The sequence below is a fragment of the Mya arenaria genome, chromosome 11 (assembly GCF_026914265.1).
Source record: "Mya arenaria isolate MELC-2E11 chromosome 11, ASM2691426v1".
In the NCBI taxonomy this organism is placed as follows: Eukaryota; Metazoa; Mollusca; class Bivalvia; order Myida; family Myidae; genus Mya; species Mya arenaria.
Window position 1 is genome coordinate 51,425,160 of NC_069132.1, and position 19,681 is coordinate 51,444,840.

Sequence of the window (19,681 nt, forward strand, 5' to 3'; positions counted from 1 at the left end):
TGTCCAGGAGAAAGCCAAACTCATCAAATGAACAATAATCAGAAACGGAAAGCTATTTCCTGACTGACTTCCTCTTTCATTTCTGAAGTTGAGTAACTCACACATCATATGATTTAATCGCTTTATAATATCTGAAATACTTTAATTTGGTTGATTTGATTCAAAATGCATATTTAAATGTAAAAAACAACAACAACTATCCTTTTTTAATTTGAATTTGACTTTGAGAATGTAAGGGAATTAAGTCAAGTAAAGAAATGACTTGAGATGTTTTATGAATACAGCCCCCAGCTGCAGAATATGCATGTTGGACAAGATATAAAAAAATCACCATTTAAAACTTTATTCCTTTAACACAGAAGACTGTAACAAGAAAATACGGCAACATTCAATATATAATTTACACGAGAAACTTTTCATCTAAAGTATAACACTGGTAGTTAATAAATTACAACATTAATTTAAAGAAATTAATTTATCATTAATAGCCTTTCTTTAAATTTTAAGTCAATACATAAATTGACTAAAAACATTATACAACTTTTTACTTAAGTCATTTGCTTATTCAGTAATATCAGTTTCAAACAAAGACTTTCATGTTAGAAATATAAATACGCACACACAACACAATAACTACTAGACTACATGGTTATACACACTACCCTCTAAACGTTAAGTTTAAATAACAAATGCACATACTGTTTCATTAACATGTGTATAATTAAACGGTTTAACTTCTAATACTTAATTCATTAATTTCAAGACATTTAAATTCAAAGTCAGCACCAATAACAACAAGTCTTTAATAGCGAGTTTCTAAAATTATAGGTAACCCAGACTTTAAAAAGAATAAAATAAATTATTGTCTCGGGATAAGGAAATAATATATTAAAAAAATCAATAGTTTTGATTTTATGCAAGTTTTCCTTCAAAGTTTGTTCAAGTTTTAAAGTTTTTAGAGTCATCACTGACAGTTATCTGATTTTGTTAGAAAGTTCTGATTGAAATATATCAAAAAGCGGATGAAAAAATTGATATCAGACTGAATTGCAGCATTGTCCAGCACAAAGGGAAGATTATATTAAATTTGTTCCAAGTCAGATTATTATCTTTATTTTTTACAAACTAGCATAAAAATCCAGTTGGCAGATCCGAGCAACAAAAAATATAACTCTCACCTGAATAGCAATATCATACTAGCACCAATTTATAATGTACATCTGCAATAAGTCAGAAAAATGTACAAACCTGGACAGAAAGTTTAAGTATACATTATTATGTTAATAAAATAAATCACAGCAAGAATTGGAACTAACAAAGTACATGCTTATGCATCTGTGATTAAAATTAGCACAAGTTTGCAAGCCGCGCACTGCTAAAATGCTTTCTGGGTCTGTCAAATTCTCAATTATACATATATTCTCAATTTTTTATATATGGCAGAACTTGCTGAAATGTTTTTATGCAATGATCTAGTGTAAGAGTTCCGGGCACCTTTTCACAAATGTATCCAGCCGGAATTTAAGACTCTGGACACGAAACTGCAAATCTGCATTTTACTTACAATCTTTATTAACAGAGCAATTACAGTTAAACTGGCCTTGTATGTTCAGTGATTTTGTTTTTTTGAAATAATTTTCACTACCTGTGTTTTGCAAAATAGTCAACTTTGAGAAAAATACAAAATCAGGCCAAAATAGCTAATATAATGGCAAATATATGTGATGTTTACACTTTTTATGCATACATTATGCTGTAAAAGAGTTAGTCTTGTCAAGATTTTGTTTATTTTTCTAAAAATTCATTGCTTTTTTCATTAGGTATTCATTAACATAATCTGCATTTATCAAATATGGGATATTTTTTTGGGGGAAAATGAACATTTATTCACAAGGGAAAACAGCCTTTAGAAGGCAGTAAATTGCACCAAGAAAAATCACTGATGTTGTAAATACCATTTTTTACAATTACTTACTCATATGATGTTAAAAATTACCTATAATCAAAATAACTTACGGAATTTAAAGATTTGCATTTCGAGTCTGATTTTCAAATACCAACTCAAGTCACGAGTGCATAATTATTGTGCCCAGAAAACTAATACACGAAAATATGAAAAAACTAGAGATTGCTTTTTTGAAAAAGCGCATGTCTCCCCCATTGTGTGGTCGTAGGTGAGAAATAATCAATGATGGATCCCAAAATCAATAGGGGCCATCAACTAGTCATGACTAACTGGCATACCAAGTATGAAGTTCCTGGGTGTAAACGTTCTTGAGTTATTGAGCAGAAACCGGTTCTTCACCTCAAGGTCAGTGACCTTGACCTTTGACCAACTGATTGCAAAATCAACTAGACATCATGACCAACCTCACTTCAAAGTTTGGTGAACCTAGATCAAAGCATTCTCCTGATATTGCACGGAAATATTTTTTTACATTAGAGGTCACAGCGACGTTGACCTTTGACCTTGTGACCCCCCAAAATATAGGAGTTTTCTAAACCTCATGATCAACCTCCCTACCAAGTTTGGTGAACCTAGGTCAAACCATTCTCAAGATATTGAGCGGAAATGTTTTTTACATTGGGGGTCGCCGCGACCTTGACCTTTGACCTAGTGACCCCAAAAACAATAGGGATCTTCTACACCTCATGACCAACCTCCCTACCAAGTTTGGTGAACCTAGGTCAAACCGTTCTCAAGATTTTGAGCAGAAATGTTTTTTATATTGGGGGTCGCCGTGACCTTGACCTTTGACCTAGTGACCCCAAAAACAATAGGGATACTCTACACCTCACGACCAACCTCCCTACCAAGATTGGTGAACCTAGGTCAAACCATTCTCAAGATATTGAGCGGAAATGTTTTTTACATTGGGGGTCGCCGCGACCTTGACCTTTGACCTAGTGACCCCAAAAACAATAGGGATCCTCTACACCTCACGACCAACCTCCCTACCAAGTTTGGTGAACCTAGGTCAAACCATTCTCAAGATATTGAGCGGAAATGTTTTTTACATTGGGGGTCGCCGCGACCTTGACCTTTGACCTAGTGACCCCAAAAACAATAGGGATCCTCTACACCTCACGACCAACCTCCCTACCAAGTTTGGTGAACCTAGGCAAACCATTCTCAAGATATTGAGCGGAAATGTTTTTTACATTGGGGGTCGCCGCGACCTTGACCTTTGACCTAGTGACCCCAAAAACAATAGGGATCTTCTACACCTCATGACCAACCTCCCTACCAAGTTTGGTGAACCTAGGTCAAACCATTGTCAAGATATTGAGCGGAAATGTTTTTTACATTGGGGGTCGCCGCGACCTTGACCTTTGACCTAGTGACCCCAAAAACAATAGGGATCTTCTACACCTCATGACCAACCTCCCTACCAAGTTTGGTGAACCTAGGTCAAACCATTGTCAAGATATTGAGCGGAAATGTTTTTTACATTGGGGGTCGCCGCGACCTTGACCTTTGACCTAGTGACCCCAAAAACAATAGGGATCTTCTACACCTCATGACCAACCTCCCTACCAAGTTTGGTGATCCTAGGTCATGCGGTTTTCCAGTTATCGATCGGAAACGAAGTGTGACGTACGGACGGACTGACGGACTGACGGACTACCGGACTACCGGACTACCGGACTGACGGACAGGGCAAAAACAATATGTCTCCCCCAGAGAGGGGGAGACATAAATACTTACGACAAACTGAAAAGCATGCTGGGTTATATATATTTCAGATATATATTATATATATATATATATATCATAAAACATACAATAAATTATGTGCATGCATAGTCACTAAGGCAAACATAACAAACACTTAATAAATAGCAACAAAGGTGTCTTAGAGCCAATACAAAGACAAAATGTTCAGTTTATGAATCAAAATTAATATACTTGAAATACAAGTTTGCCTTAATGATTCGCTTGTGTCACTATCATTGTTAAATGTAATACCGGTACTCTCTTAATGTAAAAGTCAATACGACCTTGACCTTCATGCACTGACCTCAAATCAAGAGGTCATTACAACATCTACCTACTGATCTCAAAATTAAAAGCAGTCCGGCATAAATAGACCTACGGTCAAGACGTTATGTTTTTTTCATACAAAGGTCACTGCAATTTTGACCCCAAAATCATAAGGGTCACCTACTGACCATGACCATTGTGTATACAAAATTCAATTTCACTACAACAAGTCATTCGTTAGTTATTGATATCATTGTAAGCAAGTGAGATGCCACCCGGAAAGACTTAAGAGATGTCAATACATCTAACATGCTTTGCAGGTGTCACAATAAAAATACATGTATAGAACATTTGATGTAAAGCGTAGATCTAGCATGTGATATATTCTTTGGGAATATAAACTTCTACTGAGGATATCACAACAACGGGGGGAAATATGGGGGGGAGGGGGGAATGCCCTTTAACCCAAAACCTTATCTATCTTGAGCTCTGTGATGAATTTCCAAGCTACTGAACAATAGAAAATCTTCTTTTAATAGTCTTGTAAAATAAACCTTTAGTCTTGTAAAATAAACCTTTAATCTGGTGAAATACACCTTTAGTCTTGTAAAATAATCCTTTAATCTTGTAAAATAACCCTTTAGTCTTGTAAAATTAACCTTAAGTCTGGTGAAATAAATCTTTAGTCTTGTAAATACATTGTAACCCTTTAGTTTAGTAAAATAAAGCTTTAGTCTTGTCAAATAAACCTTTAGTCTTGTAAATAACCCTTTAGTCTAGTCAAATAAACCTTTAGTCTTGTAAAATTAACCTTTAGTCTGGTGAAATAAACCTTTAGTCAGTCTGGTGAAATAAACCTTTAGTCTTGTAAATAACCCTATAGTCTTGTGAAATAACCCTTTAGTCTAGTAAAATAAACCTTTAGTCTTGTAAATAACCCTTTAGTCTAGTCAAATAAACCTTTAGTCTTGTAAAATTAACCTTTAGTCTTGTAAAATAACCCTTTAGTCTGGTGAAATAAACCTTTAGTCTTGTCAAATAAACCTTTAGTCTTGTAAAATTAACATTAAGTCTTGTCAAATAAACCTTTAGTCTTGTAAAATTAACCTTTAGTCTTGTAAAATAAACCTTAAGTCTTTTAAAATAAACCTTTAGTCTTGTAAAATGTCTTGTAAAATAAACCTTTAGTCTTGTAAAATAAACCTTTAGTCTGGTGAAATAAACCTTTAGTCTGGTAAAAAACCTTTAGTCTGGTGAAATAAACCTTTAGTCTTGTAAAAAAAACTTAAGTCTTGTAAAATTAACCTTAAGTCTTGTAAAATTAACCTTAAGTCTTGTAAAAACAATTAAGGATTATTAAGGAGCTAATTAAATTGAGTGTTAAATTTGTCATATTTGTACATGGAAAATCCTTCTAATTATGGCATTTCAACATTATAAACTTACTAGCACAAGATATATATGTATGCAAGTTTGTGATGAATATATAATGTTAATGAATTCACTACCGTAACCAAAATAACTGACATTGCATCAAGAAAAAAATATTTGATTGCACTTCGCCCGTTCTAAGCAACAACAGTGTCAAATCTTCGCACCCTGACTTTCTGTTTGTAATGGTAGAACTGAAGGTACTCCTTCAAGCTGATTGGCAGAGGCAGTTTGTTGATCCCGTCGTAGGAGACTCGGCTGCTTATAACTGCCCTTGCTACATGCTGAAGTGAAAACGGAAAGTTCCGATGCATGGGAAGTGTCAACATTGGTTCAAAGAACATACAACAGCTCGGGTCCTTGTAGTGTTCAATGAGACCGCACACAGAGTCATCCGCAAACACACCAGGGTCTCGTGAGTCAAAACTGAACTTGTGGTTCCACTGCTCAATCCTTGCATGAAGAGATCTGCCATACCGCCTGAAGCTGACAGAAAACAAAAACTCATCCTGGGCACTATCCCTCAGAAGGAAAGTGCCCTCCGGTTTGTTCTCAATTAGCTTTTCTGCTTGGTAGCGATCCATCACACCCCAGTAGAAGCTTGAGTTCACTATGCGATCCATATCGGGGACAAGGAAATGCTTGTAGTCCACTTGTGTATGTACTCCTGTTGGTCGTGGGATATTGCGCACCCAGGGTGGAGCACTCAGATTGACGGTTGAACACTCAACACTTCTAGTAGGCCCCGGCCTACTACATGTAGCTCGTTCGCGACTTGGCCCTGGACAAGCCCCGGAGACAGAAGCCCCATAGCACCATACGAAGGGTACTGGCCAATTCCTTCAGTGTCACCACTCGGTTCACTGGCTTCAGTCTCTTGTTGTGAACCAAGCACCCAGACATCCTCTACATTTTCCCTTTCATATATCCCATGCTCCATTTCATATCTTCTTTGCGCTATACGCTGTTCATCGATGTCATTTATTGGGTAGAGGGTGTTGAAATTTGGTATAAATGGTAGTGGTTGATTGAAATTCCGCAAAGGTCTATCCCTACTTGATCTTTGCCTAATGTCTAAATCAACAGCCAAACCTACATTGTTCGAAACTGATGGCATCACATTTCCTCTAGAGCCAGAAAGAGACCATCTGGAATCTGTATTTGGTGGAAACTCCCTGTCTGCGCTCGGCAATGACTGTAAGGACTTTAAAGATGTGCATACACATGAAGCACCTTCATTTTCCACTTGCGTAGCACTTAGCTTTGAATCAGACCCAAAATGAGACCTCTTTGAAACAGTTAGTTTCCCCTTTAACTTTACAGTCCAGAACTTTTTACGCGAATTCGTCTGATTACCCAGCTTTTTGCGCTTGCTGTTTGCCCCTCTTGTACAAGTGGGCAGCTCCACTTTCACAGCTGCATGTGAGACATGTAGGTTGTCAAGATCTTCAAGCATGTCGTCCGAATCTGATACGTCAACATAATCGTCTTCAATGGATTTTCCTTTATCCACTGGCAGATCTTTTATCTCTGAAAGTAGAAATGAAAATGATTTTTAAAATACACCACAGTCAGATGCTACCATTATTTACATTTTCTCAGTTTCTTAAATGGGTATAACTGAACTCTTATATATAAATCTAACTAAGCCCAGAAATACATTGGGCTGATGGTTCAAAATATTGGAAAGATGTAGACTAGATAGATTTTGGAATAGAGCCCATAGTATCTGCCCTCTGTATGTGGTTTACATCCTGACTTGAGCACTTCGTCTGACTTCAAATATAATCATTTAAGGACCATAATCTGCCCTTTGGAAATAACAAATATAAAACTTCTGATTTTTTTAAAATGTATATTAAAAATTAAAGCAAATTCTAAAAAGCTGAAAACAACAAAAAAAATAGAGGATTATTTTAAAAACTGTTAGGATTGGCAGTTGGACGGACAGTGCAATTACTATAAGCCAACCTTCAGAGAAATAAAAATGGCATACAGCCATACAAGATTAAAGGCAAGATAAAAATAAATAAAGTTTATTCAACCTTGTATAACTTATGTATTAGACCTGTAAAAGATAGGTTTGTTTCTGGTTAGGGCATGAACAAATATGGGTTGGTAGGTAGAGATAAAAATAACCAGTACCTTTGATTATACTTATTCTTCTTATTTGAGGCCGATTAACAATTATTTGGTTTAGGGACTACCCTTTCTTTTATATTTATTTTCAGTAACCTGAAACAAACTTTTATTAGAGCTTATAAACCAAGACATATACCTGTAATACTGTTAAGTGAAAGTTGGCTGCCACAGCAGAAGAATGGCCGAACAGATGACCTATGTAGACGATGTCTGGTAGAGAGCAGACGAGGCTTTACTTTCACTTCCTGTTTGGACTTTGACATTTTTGAACTGGCTTCACCACCTTAAATGAATAAAGTTGTATGAATATACAATGTTGAAAGTTTACAACAGTTTATTTGAATAATTAGTATTACTATGGACATGTGTTGACAAAATTCAATAAATAAACAGTCAAATCAATATATATCAATGTCTATCATGATATTAAATTGTCATACACCTGAGGCTCATGAAATGTGGACCAGCAGATCTAACAATTTAAGTGTTGTTTTTTATACCTATAGTTTCTCATCAGAACAGCCTCACCTCAGTCAATTAGCCACAATAATGCGCGTATAGAAAACGTTTTTTAACATTTGGATATTTATTGTGTTCCTTTAGTCGCTAACACAAAAATCGTCAAAGACTCTGAAGCGGCTATTTATATCGACTACTCAGTCAATGTGAGCAAATACATCACAAAGACCTGTATAGGCAATAGTAAAACCCGTTTAAGTCTGTGTCCTCCTAGTTCTCCTTTAATGACCAGATTACTGAAATTAGGCTAAAAGATAACAAAATGTTCAGCGTTTTGGGCTAACTGCCTCTACCTGGCAAATACCTCCTAAACATAGAGGTTTTACAACCATGTACACATTATTTTTAAATCTGAAATTGACGTGATGGATGGACTCTGCATGCATCTGTCATTTAATTTTGTTGATTAAAATTAAAAAAAATAAAGTAATTTACCAATTAAGATTTAATTTCAGTGTCCTCAATAAGATTAAGAACCGGCTGCCGGCCAAAATGGAAGGTTCAAATGGCAATTGGGCCTGTTCAAATTTGGAAAACTAAATGAATTTTAAGTAGAATAAGTAGAAGCTAGTCGGTTACTTTACTATTTGAGACAGTTTAACTGAAACTAATTGAGAACCCTGAATTTACAACATATCAAAATGTCATCCTCAGAATTCATCATTTATTTCGCTTCACATTCTCCATGTGTGTGGAAACATTTCTATATTATTTTTGGTAGATATGTAATATATATGAAGCCTCTAAGAATGGTATGAGATTGTAGTTGTTTAACATTTCCAGCATCCTGCCAGTAATAATGGCTAGTTTAAGGAACTTCTGGCATGTTAATCCTGGCTATAAATCCTCTTTTTTGACTGTTGTCATAGCAGGGTGCCAAATTTCCTAACAAACATCAGTCACCAGCCGGCAGAAATGTTCATGACCAATATCCCATCTAGTGCAATATATTTTGAAAACAGAAATTATGATTTGGAAAAACCCGAAAACTATTTAAGGGATGGGCACCTTGAAAACCGCCAAGAACAATAAGAAATTGCAAATAAAATCTTTCAAATGCTACCTGATGCCATTATGTTTCCCTTTCTGGTGGTAAAGTCATCAGATTTGAAAAGTGACACAAAGAAACGACTCGGAAAATCGTGAGAAAATGTTCATTCATAAATCTACCGGAAATGAAATATGTTGATGAGTTCATTCGACCTTGACCTGTTTGGCTTGGTATTTTCGAATTTTAAATTTTACTTTAATCAAACCTTCATATTATTTAATTCTTATATGGCAGAACGCTACAATTTCTTCATGAATTGAAACAATATATGTCATATAGTGTGTTCATTTATTTTGGAATTCGAACATATTAGCCAATCTCTATGCCCGTTGAGGTGAGAGACCACTAAACAATTTTCCTACCATTCGGAATTTTTATCGAAAACAACGATAAAAACATTCGGAACTCCTCGGACATTTTTTATCGAATACAACAACGGATGTACAAGATACAAGAATCTTTATCTAAAGTCGGGTATGTGTTAACAAAAAACATTAGCTCAATGAGCTATTTTTCGACATGAATAACAAACATACATAACACATCAAATAACAATAACAATGTATGCCGGTACATCATTTCAATGAAGTAGTTCGTAATTTTTTTAATTATATCATTAATTAAATGTATTGTTTTAGAGTTGTATTTATTGATCTGAGTTTAAATCGATTGCCAGTGAAGAGTATTATATTGCAAACATAATAAAGATTCCCAAGAGTTAAGTAATAAAGTTTAACTGCTATATAAAATTACTACGCGATCTACTTGCAGCAGACTTAAATGTACCACTTTTTGAGTATGTAAGCCATCCAAATACATCCGAAGTTGTTTTCGTGAAAACGGACGAGGAGCTCTGATTGTGATAAAAATGTTCGAGGAGCTCTGAATGATTTCCTACACCTACAATACAGCATTCGTCTTCTTAGTCACTCTTGACTTTTATGCGACGGGTGGTTACAGATCAAGGAAAAGTAGGAGTGATAGGAAAGTTTAGAATAAGGGGATAGTTAAAGGAGATAAAAAAATAAAGAAAGTGCAGATCAGCTATTTGTTCACCTCCTCAACTTAATTCTCTCCGGTTATGGTCGCCCCGGCCGGCACAGTCCCATGAATCATTGGAAGCTTCCTTTAGAGCTCTGAACCCTAACCTTACATGAAAATAGTGAACAGCCCCTGCTTGCAGGGTACCATGTCTGTGGCTTCAACGACTTCTGATGGTAGCCCCTTTCATACAGTGATGGTCCGTGGGAAGAAGGGGAACGTGTAGTAAGACGTAGCTGTAGAGATCTGTCAATACTTCATGGTGTTTGAGGGTATTGTGGAGCGGTTTGCGGAAATAAAAAAAAAGCTTTCAGCCGGAATTTGAAAAAGCTTGTTGACGATCTTTACATCATGGTCAACTGGGTTTTGGTCCTTTAAATAAATACGTTTGTTTTATATGATGCAGTGGCTTTTGGGTGGTTCAGTTTCTTCAATAGAGCCAGCACTCATTCTGTTGTTACTTCAATGTCAGGCATGATGGATTATAGGTTTTCATCTGGTGTAGGAATGTCTGCTGTGTTCTCCTGAGTAAAGATGGTTTGTTTAGGCTGATTTAGGATGTTTGCTGTGTAAATTGGTTGACTGATAAGTTATCCTTTATCTTTTAGGGATACAATGCCATAGCTGTCTTTGCGAAGAGCCTTGATGAATGACCATAACCGTTTTTGCTTTTCCGTTTCATAATCATCCCCTTCTATCAAATTTTCTATAGGTTTCCGATTAGCCTGGTGTTCCAGTTTTTGTGTAGTGCTTCTGGCTTTTCATGTGTATTACGGTCTTCAGCCTTTTCGTACGTTTTCTGTTTTGAAAAAAAAATCAGTTGTTTGTGTTTAGATCCGATACTCCTGTATATCAAAGGTTTCTTCATTTTATTCCCTGATGAAACTGTGGTTTGGATATGATCTTCAATCAGTTTATTAAGCTTTTGTTCACAGCTATATACTCTTAAGTCAATTGACAGATTTGCACGCGAAGATCACTAGTGATTTATAGTGTTTCACGAACACAACACCACATACGGGAATAAAGTTCCACTTATGAATTAACCATTAAACAACGTTAGAAAAAAATACGTTTCTTATAAAAAAAAGGTTTATCATCAGATGTGTTGTTCATCTCATTATATTTACCCAAAATGATAATGATACACAGTTTAGTTATCGATAAGCTGGTCTTCTCATGTAACTTTCAATGTAAGATTTAAACAACTTCAATTGTACGACATGAACATGTTGACATTCATGTATTTCCTATTTTTGAGAATTTGTTTCTTCTGTCTGGAATTTGGAAATGCTGTCCAGATATGAAATTGTTTAGCAATATCGTGTTTTATAGGATGCAGGCCTATCAGCGCGGATGGATAAGCACTTGATCAATATGATATAAAAGCCTGTTCCATGAAGGGATCACTGGCACAGAAATTGTTAGAAAACACTTGATTGAATATGCTTGCCCACTTGGTACAAGTTAGAGCAGAAATATTACTCTTCCTAATGCAAAAACATTAGACGCCACCTTCTACAATCACGTTTGAAGGATGAGAAGTCACCAGCCGATGAGGAAAATGCGGAGTCATTTATAAAGAAATCATATTGTCTTGAAAATGCGGAGTCATTTATAAAGAAATCATATTGTCTTGACACTGTTTGATCAGTTAATGAAATATATTGCGCTTTGTAATATCTTATTAAGTTGGATTATCGTATGATTTTAAGGTTACCATGGATCATTGAAGCCTCATAATTAGATATTGAAGAGAACATGTCGGTGTCGCTAGTGACCTGGGGAAAAACATGTCAGTGTTGGTCGTGACCCGGGAGAAGAACATATCATGTCGGTTTCTTTAGTGATCTGGGAGAAGAACCTGTATGTGTCGGTAATAACCTGGAAGAAAAACATGTCGATGTCAGTAGTGACCTGAAAGATGAATGTGTTGGTGTCGGTAGTGACCATTTTGAAAGGGTTCACTTTATTTATGCATTGGATCAATTTGACCAAGTAAAGTTTTCCTTGTAGCTTTCAATGGTGTCTATAGAACAGCACCACAAAAATGGCCTGCCTACTCTTTTAAGATTTTTTTTTAAGCAAAATAAGGTTTTTCCACTTCATCGGCTTAGTGTTTTATATAAAAAATGACATAGAGCCAAACTGAAATGCCTCAACTTGTCGATATTTTGCTTTTCTGGTCCACTTATATACAAAGGTAACAGAACTGTTCTGTTTAACACAAGAAATTTAGCGACCATGAGTTAATAGACTGTCTAAACAACACTATATGCCAAATTGCTGGCTTCCGGGACAAATGGTGCAACAAAGGAAATGGCAAAAAACACACCAAAACTTAAAGATTGATGACAACTGCTAGTGTTTTCATGTATGAGGTGGCTACATGATGTAGAAAATGCGGAGATAGCATTATTATGCCCATTTAAAAAAAAATACTTTAAGAATCTGTTTTAAAGGCTAGATTTGGCATTAAATTCAGAGTACAGCACTTCACCATTGTCTATAAGATGCTTATTTACACCTGATTTGCTATAAATCTCACTCATTGGAATCATTTACACACAAACAAGTACTACAGCGTTGACTAACATCTTCATTCTTCTGAAATATTGGATTCAGAGCTGCATCTCCTGGATTCAGATTGCAGGACTACTGCCTGGGAAAAAGGCCGCAGCTAACTGGAGCTTATTGGCACATCATGATCTGCAAGCAAGACACAAAAGCAATGTTTTACACAAATAAAACTATCTGCCACTACTGTTAAAGTTTGAAAAAGGCCTGTAAACACTCATTTGAGGCATACACAACATTTAATATAGTCATAAATGTGATAAATATGCAGAAAAGTTCATGAATTCAAAGATTTTCAGGACAAATTTAATAATATATATAGTCTTTTGGACATTTTGCAATCAGTTTTTAACAACTCAAAGGTAAATCTCATCTTCAAATTAGCTTCCATTTAAAGGACTTTATCAGTTTTCAAAGAGGTGCTTTGAAAACAACATTTCTAGTTAATGTATATATATATATATATATATATATATATGCATCTAACAAGAAGTGTATTTAAATATCAAATTCTTGTATTATCAAAATTCATAAATAAAAAAAAAATGAAATGGACTTTATACATATAATTTTGAAGATTATCTAAAGACTGGAAATGTAAAGATTTATTGTTTAATGATGGTGTTAGTGTTACATGCTGGTTTTACATGACGGTTTATAAAACAGGTTATATACAGCAGATCACAATATATTTTTGACTGTTCCCAAACACCATCTACATGTACCATGTTTGTAAAACCAAGTACATAGTTCTAGAACACTGAGCAAATCTCAGATATTATTGTTTTTAATGCCAATTGTTCAGCATAATTGTTCCACATTTAAACCTTCAAAGCCATATTTATTTTTTCCCACAAAGTTCACAAAATACATAGTCATTAGCTTTTAAAACAAGATAACAGTTAAAGCTGGGCTTATCTTCGTCAACCCCAAGCTCTTCAATAAACTGTGCTGCTCCACTTGACTTTGAAATCATGTCTACCAACATGTGCTTAGGGGTTTCTGAGCCCCGAACTCTTAATGTGTAACATGCGTTTTCAACTTTTCGCAGGCTTTGACGCAAAACTGTCAACTTTCGATTCACCTCTCTGTTACAGTTGGTCAGTCCGCTATAACCTGATTCCATCTCCTGAAGAAAGGTACATATTTCAAATGGCCTCGTAAGGTCGCCATCGCCTACGCTATTTATAGCTCTTCTCGTCATCTCCCCGGTCAGATCAGCGATTCCCAAGACATACTCTGATGTAGGAACCCATACTGTAAGAGTTTACAGTTCCGAAGGATTTGATTGGTCAGCGGTTGAGTGTGTTTCAACTGGAGCTTGAGAGGAGCCTTCTGATTGGCTGTCATCTACTGGAGGTGTGTCAGTGAAGGTCAGTCTTTTCTGAACATCTTCCAGGGAGATCAGATGATTGTTTTTCAGGAAAAACAGGAATGTAAGTGCCTCTATGTATTCCTGTAGCCCTGAAAAGAGAAGTTGAAATTCTTCCAATTAGTCAGAAACTAAGTAATGAGTATATAATATCGATGGCCTCACTTCCAAGTGTCGAAGCTACAAAATCCCATGTTTTCAGTAGCAACATTTTTAGTATTTAATCTTGGTAATTTGATCACACATTTTTTTTTACAAAAAGCCCAAGTTACAATTTTTGTGGTTACAATATTAGAAGGTTCGGCATTTTTGCTTCTCTGTGTCTGTGAGATGTCAAATCATTGGTCGACATTTTGATCACAAGATATAACACTATTTACTCATTGGACTATTAACTCTTCATTTTACATAATTTAGATGTTCTCGCCTTTATGATTTTTGTGATGTAAAAAGTCTGAAACAGAAAAAAATGCAGACATGGCTTTTTTAAGTGAGGCCATCAACATGTATTTTATTTTACCGTACATTTCTGAATTTGAGTTGCTAAATTAAGCTGTTAGCTAATGAGCACACACTTTTTTATGATAAATTAAATAATAGCAGAAAGCTCTTGGCAGTTCTTTGTGGTTAGATTTTTCCTAGCACTATCTTGACTCAGGTTATTGTATAGAAAATCTACATCTACATTAAAAACCATACAGAGTTTCTGTCAGTGGGCCTTAACTATTCCTGCCTTATTTTCATTGGTAAAGTTATTCTGTTTTAAGTTTTTAACCAAAGGGCTTCTGAAATTCAGGTCGTTGTATAGGTAAGGAGGACTCTTATTTGATGCTATTGAATAGTGCTTTCCCTACACAGCTTGCCCCTGTATTTACAGACATTTCTTCCAATTGTCTACTGAAACAAAGTCAACCCATAATAATATGCTTTAGAAATCCATGGAAAAATTTCTTATATCACTTTATATGTAATGAAAAAGCTGAGAAATATTACAGGTCTACTTCCAGACTTTACTTATAGAGCTATGAAACAAAATCACAGAAAACCACAGCAGCAAATTGTTGACCAATGAATAACCTTTTTGACTGACTTTAACCAAACAAAAGAATTAATTAACCAACTTCATCCAACAGGCTGTTCCAGGATGTTCCGGTAAAATTTCAATTGGCTGTTCCAGGATATTCCGGTAAAATTTCAATTGGCTGTTCCAGGATATTCCGGTAAAATTTCAGACTAAGTGGTATGTCTTTATAGTTTCCATAGTTTTATTATACCAACCAAAAATATAAATACCCTTTCCATGGTCTTTTGGTTAAGGGTCTGCCTACCGAGCGAAAGGTTGTGGGTTCAATTCGAGGCCGTGTCATACCAATTACGTTAAAAGTTGGTACAAGTAGCTCCCTTGCCCAGCCCTAGGCATTTAAGAGAAGTGATTGGAAAAGTGGTGTAATCAGTACTGGTTTAGCCAAGGAAAGTTGTACCCCATGTATTGGTGCTTTAGGGTATTTTCGATAAAAGACCTGGGTGATGCACTCCGACTTCCTTTTATCCCACCACTGTCTCTTCAACATGCTGTCCCTTCAGCATAAACAAAGGACCCTGTTGGAAACAAGTGCTAGCTTTTTCTTAGGATATCCTTGACCGCAAGAAATACACATACCTGCTGAGTATGCTCTTAGAAACATCAATGGATCTGTTCCCTGAAGCTTCTTAGCAACCTGCTTGAACTTTGACCCTTCCAGTTCAACAAGTTTGGTTTCTGCTTGCTCTAGAAGACTGGCACTTGTCGTAACACTGAAACATAGACATTTAATCCATCCTTACACAGTAATGAGCATACAACTGGTTTTAAAAACACTCTTGTTCGGTCATACCAATATTCTCCTGTTTATTTATTTAGAAAGATTAAAAAAATATATATTGTCAAATATAGATATTAGCAAATGTCTATCAGGGCTGAGGATGAGCTGTCGATGGGCTTAAACCATTTTGGCGATGGATTGGAGTGCTTTAGGCTCACAATGAGGGTCAAAGGGGTAAAGCACCCTGCCACAGAAGCAGAATGGCTTTTTAGAAGCCCTTTTGAGGGCTCTCATGACTTCATATTTGAAACAAACTTGAGTGTTAATACTAAAAACAAATAAAGTATCAATCAAAAGCAACCAATTAACTTTTTATACACAGTTAAATAAACGTTTTAGTCCCTAGAGCCATTAGATCTGTAAAATACAAAAATCGGCAGACTAATTTACATTCCTGAAATTATCTATCATATTTTCCTCAGCTGATCTGAAGGCATATTGCTCAACAACAGGTAAAATGCAAGAAAGCTGACAATTCATATATATTACAAAAAATCATAAGTTTCCAAGGTTAGAAATGAATCGCAAGATGTGAAAAACTTGAACTTTATCAGTTATAAATTTAATATAAACAGCATAAAAGAGTTCTAAGCACAAAAAATCACAAATTCTCCAGTTAAAAAAGCCCCCCTTTTTTAGTGCATTAAACCAAGTGTTGGCCTATATTTGGCCTGCTTTACATCACAAATCGTCATCAACCTTGGTAATTTCTTCTATTACAATTCATACATACCATGAAAAAAAATGACTGACAATATCTTGTTTTAATGAATATGCATGAGGCAGGGGAAACAACTCTTCTTCCAATGAAATTGAATGTTACAGTTAGATACTGTTTAATGACCCTGTATTGTGAGTTGTCTCCACAGGTGTGTGGTCTAAATAAAGCAGCTGTTTAAAAATTGTAGTGATAAAGGTGGAGTTAAATTCAAACTTTGGCTAGAATACTTTTCCTTTGGGGAAACATAAGTATGAGTGTCAGTGCATACATCCACATTGATACCTGGCGAAACCAATGAAACTGCCTCGTGATATATTAGATACAATAATGAGCGATCAGGGATACTCTTTTATTATTTTGACATTTCTTACGTATCCCTGTAAGTGTCTCGATTCTGCCAATTAAAGAAATTGTCAAAAGACTCGTTGACGGCCATTTATGCACCAGTCATTTGTAACCACGGCCCCCCAGGTCCGGAGAATAGCCGGGACTTTGACTTTTGGTCCAGCCAACCCCGGGTAAAATCCCCACCCTACGGGAACGAACTGTTGGTTAAACCACGGCCAAATGCCCCCGCACCCCAGACGGCCCAATCTCGGCTAAATTTGGCGCTATGACAAAAACACCGCTGTCACCCGGCCCTGCGGGGCCACCTGGAAAGATAAAACACGGCCCTTTTCCCCGGCTATCCCCGGTATACCCCCGGACCTGCGGGGGGGAGGGGCCGTGGTTACAATTGACTGGTGCATTAGGTGGACTATGTGATATATATATTTATTCATGATTACGATATTTTCTTAGCAAATACCCATGGAACATAACAAAGCAAAGCTCAGTGGGTATTGGGGATAACTTATGATAAAAATTAACCAGACTCAAGCTTACTCTTTAAATCTGTGTAACATGAATATTGTCCTCTTGCTCTCGATGGTGATGTCACGGCTCAGCTTCACGATCCTCTCATGTTTATCGTGTTTACTGTCAAGCTGCTGTTGGAAGGATCGGAACATCTGTATCACCGGGGACGTCTTGTCCACTGCCGGCTGCTGATCATCTGTGCTGTCCTCTTCTAGGTCTGTCTTTTGGCTTTTCCTCTCTGAAAAAAATAATTCATGTTTTTTTATGAGATAAAGGACAATCAATGTTTCTTTTATGTGACACAAATGACTCAGTCCTAATAGAAGCCTCTGTTAAAATATGTGTGGTGATTTAGTTGCGGCTAAATTGTTGTCATTAGAATATGTTAATTCTAAATTATTAGAATGTTCGTTAATAATAATAAGTACGAATCGCGCGTGTACGAATCAACAATCGCGCACAAATAAAGTCATCTCTACGTTGTTTGATTACAAACATTTAAACACGAAAAGAAAGTTGTTGTTATCTAAGTTCATACGTGCACATGTTGCCCGAATTGAATTATGTTTCATTATTATGTGCAATATTTATTATTAACTATGTAGATATCTTCATCGTTGAAATCAAACAGTTAAAGTTAAAATACTTTATTTTTTTATGGTTTAGCATGGTGCATTAGAAATAATAGCCTGTATTTCCAGTGTCTGCAATGGATTTGGACTAGTCTGAGTCTTCTGACGTACGTGGGCGTTTAATGCTGGTTGTGCGGACATTAACAGGGCGTTAACAAGTAACTGTCACGTGCATTTTACAAAGCATGAAGGTCTTGTCAATGTTAAGGAATGTTTGTCCAGACATACATAGATTGTTTAAGTCAGTCATCTGTTCGTCGGTGTACAAGATGATGACGGGCGGGCGGGAACTATTTCTAACTATGGACCTAACAAATGGGTGACCTTGGGAAACTAAGTTGTCCAGCACTTGAAATTTGTCTGCAACGTTGGTGTGATGACCTGATAGAGTATTCTCATTGCTTTTTTTGGCGTTTATTAATGTTATAGATTTGTTGCAGACCGGTCGGACGGGTGACCTCATCATACTTGTTCTTGAGTTTGTTATACAGTTGGTGGGGTTTCTTTTGACCTTAATTTGAGGTTTTTGGCACTCCATGACTTAAGGTCTTGCTCGGACAATTCAGAACATTTAGCATGAACCCAATTCCTACAATTAGAACAATGTATGCATTGATCACTACTACAGTCAACAGCACATATAGCACAAGGAAACTCATCCATCATTAATGATTTCAGAGTTTAAAGTTCTATTAATTTGGACTTCTTTAATACTTACAGCAATAACTTTCCTTTTTACTCGCGATTGTTATTTATGAATCTTCAAATGAAGCCGTCAATTTGTTTGAAATCACCCGCAATTATAAATGTACACGTAATGCGGTCCTTTAATGCATAATTATTATGGTATTTACTCAACACGTGTCACAGGGCCGAAAAGGGTTTACCCAAATTAACACACTTACAATAATACCAAACTGTCCCCCAAAAAAGGTGCCGCTACTTTGTGGGGTGTCATATACCGGGTGATAATTATGTTGTTTTAAACATCGCCTGATTTTGTGTATTTGGTGTGGTCTGGTTATTATTGTCCATAAGTAAGCTAATTTATCTGAAGATGAGAACTATTGATCTAACATTTCCATAAGAATATAAATGCTATTATTTGAATCCAAATTCATAATCATTTTCACAATACAGCAACTAATAAGTTATTTTTACCTGCGTTAAATCGTCTTTCGGTTGGCGAAGGGAGCCAACTATTTCACTGACATATTGGGTTTATTCAATTGAACAATAAGTAAATATCTTCATGAGTGTGTTTTAGTTATATGAATATTATGAGATCATCATTAATTGGAATAATTGATTATTTTGGAAGCTTTTATCTGTCTTTCGGTTTGTGAGTCGGCACGCGGAATTCGATCTCGAACACTGAAATTTCAACTGCCTATTACATCATTATATTTTAATATTTTTCTCTAAAATTTGGTTTGGTAATGTATTTGTATAATATTAATATAAAAACAATAAAATAAATGCATTAGAAG

At 35.9% G+C, this 19,681-nt stretch overlaps 1 protein-coding gene and 1 pseudogene across 1 annotated transcript; both read right to left on the reverse strand.

The window, feature by feature from the left end:
• Window positions 1–329: 329 nt before the first annotated feature.
• LOC128208955 (suppressor of cytokine signaling 4-like) lies at window positions 330–9,271 on the reverse strand. Its single transcript, XM_052912704.1, is given in 4 exon segments — window positions 330–6,209; window positions 6,212–6,946; window positions 7,695–7,841; window positions 9,141–9,271. Coding segments are annotated over 4 exon segments (1,548 nt in total). The 5' UTR covers window positions 9,151–9,271; the 3' UTR covers window positions 330–5,553.
• Window positions 9,272–13,587: 4,316 nt separating this feature from the next.
• On the reverse strand, window positions 13,588–18,729 carry LOC128208604 (translin-associated protein X-like; annotated as a pseudogene).
• Window positions 18,730–19,681: the final 952 nt, after the last annotated feature.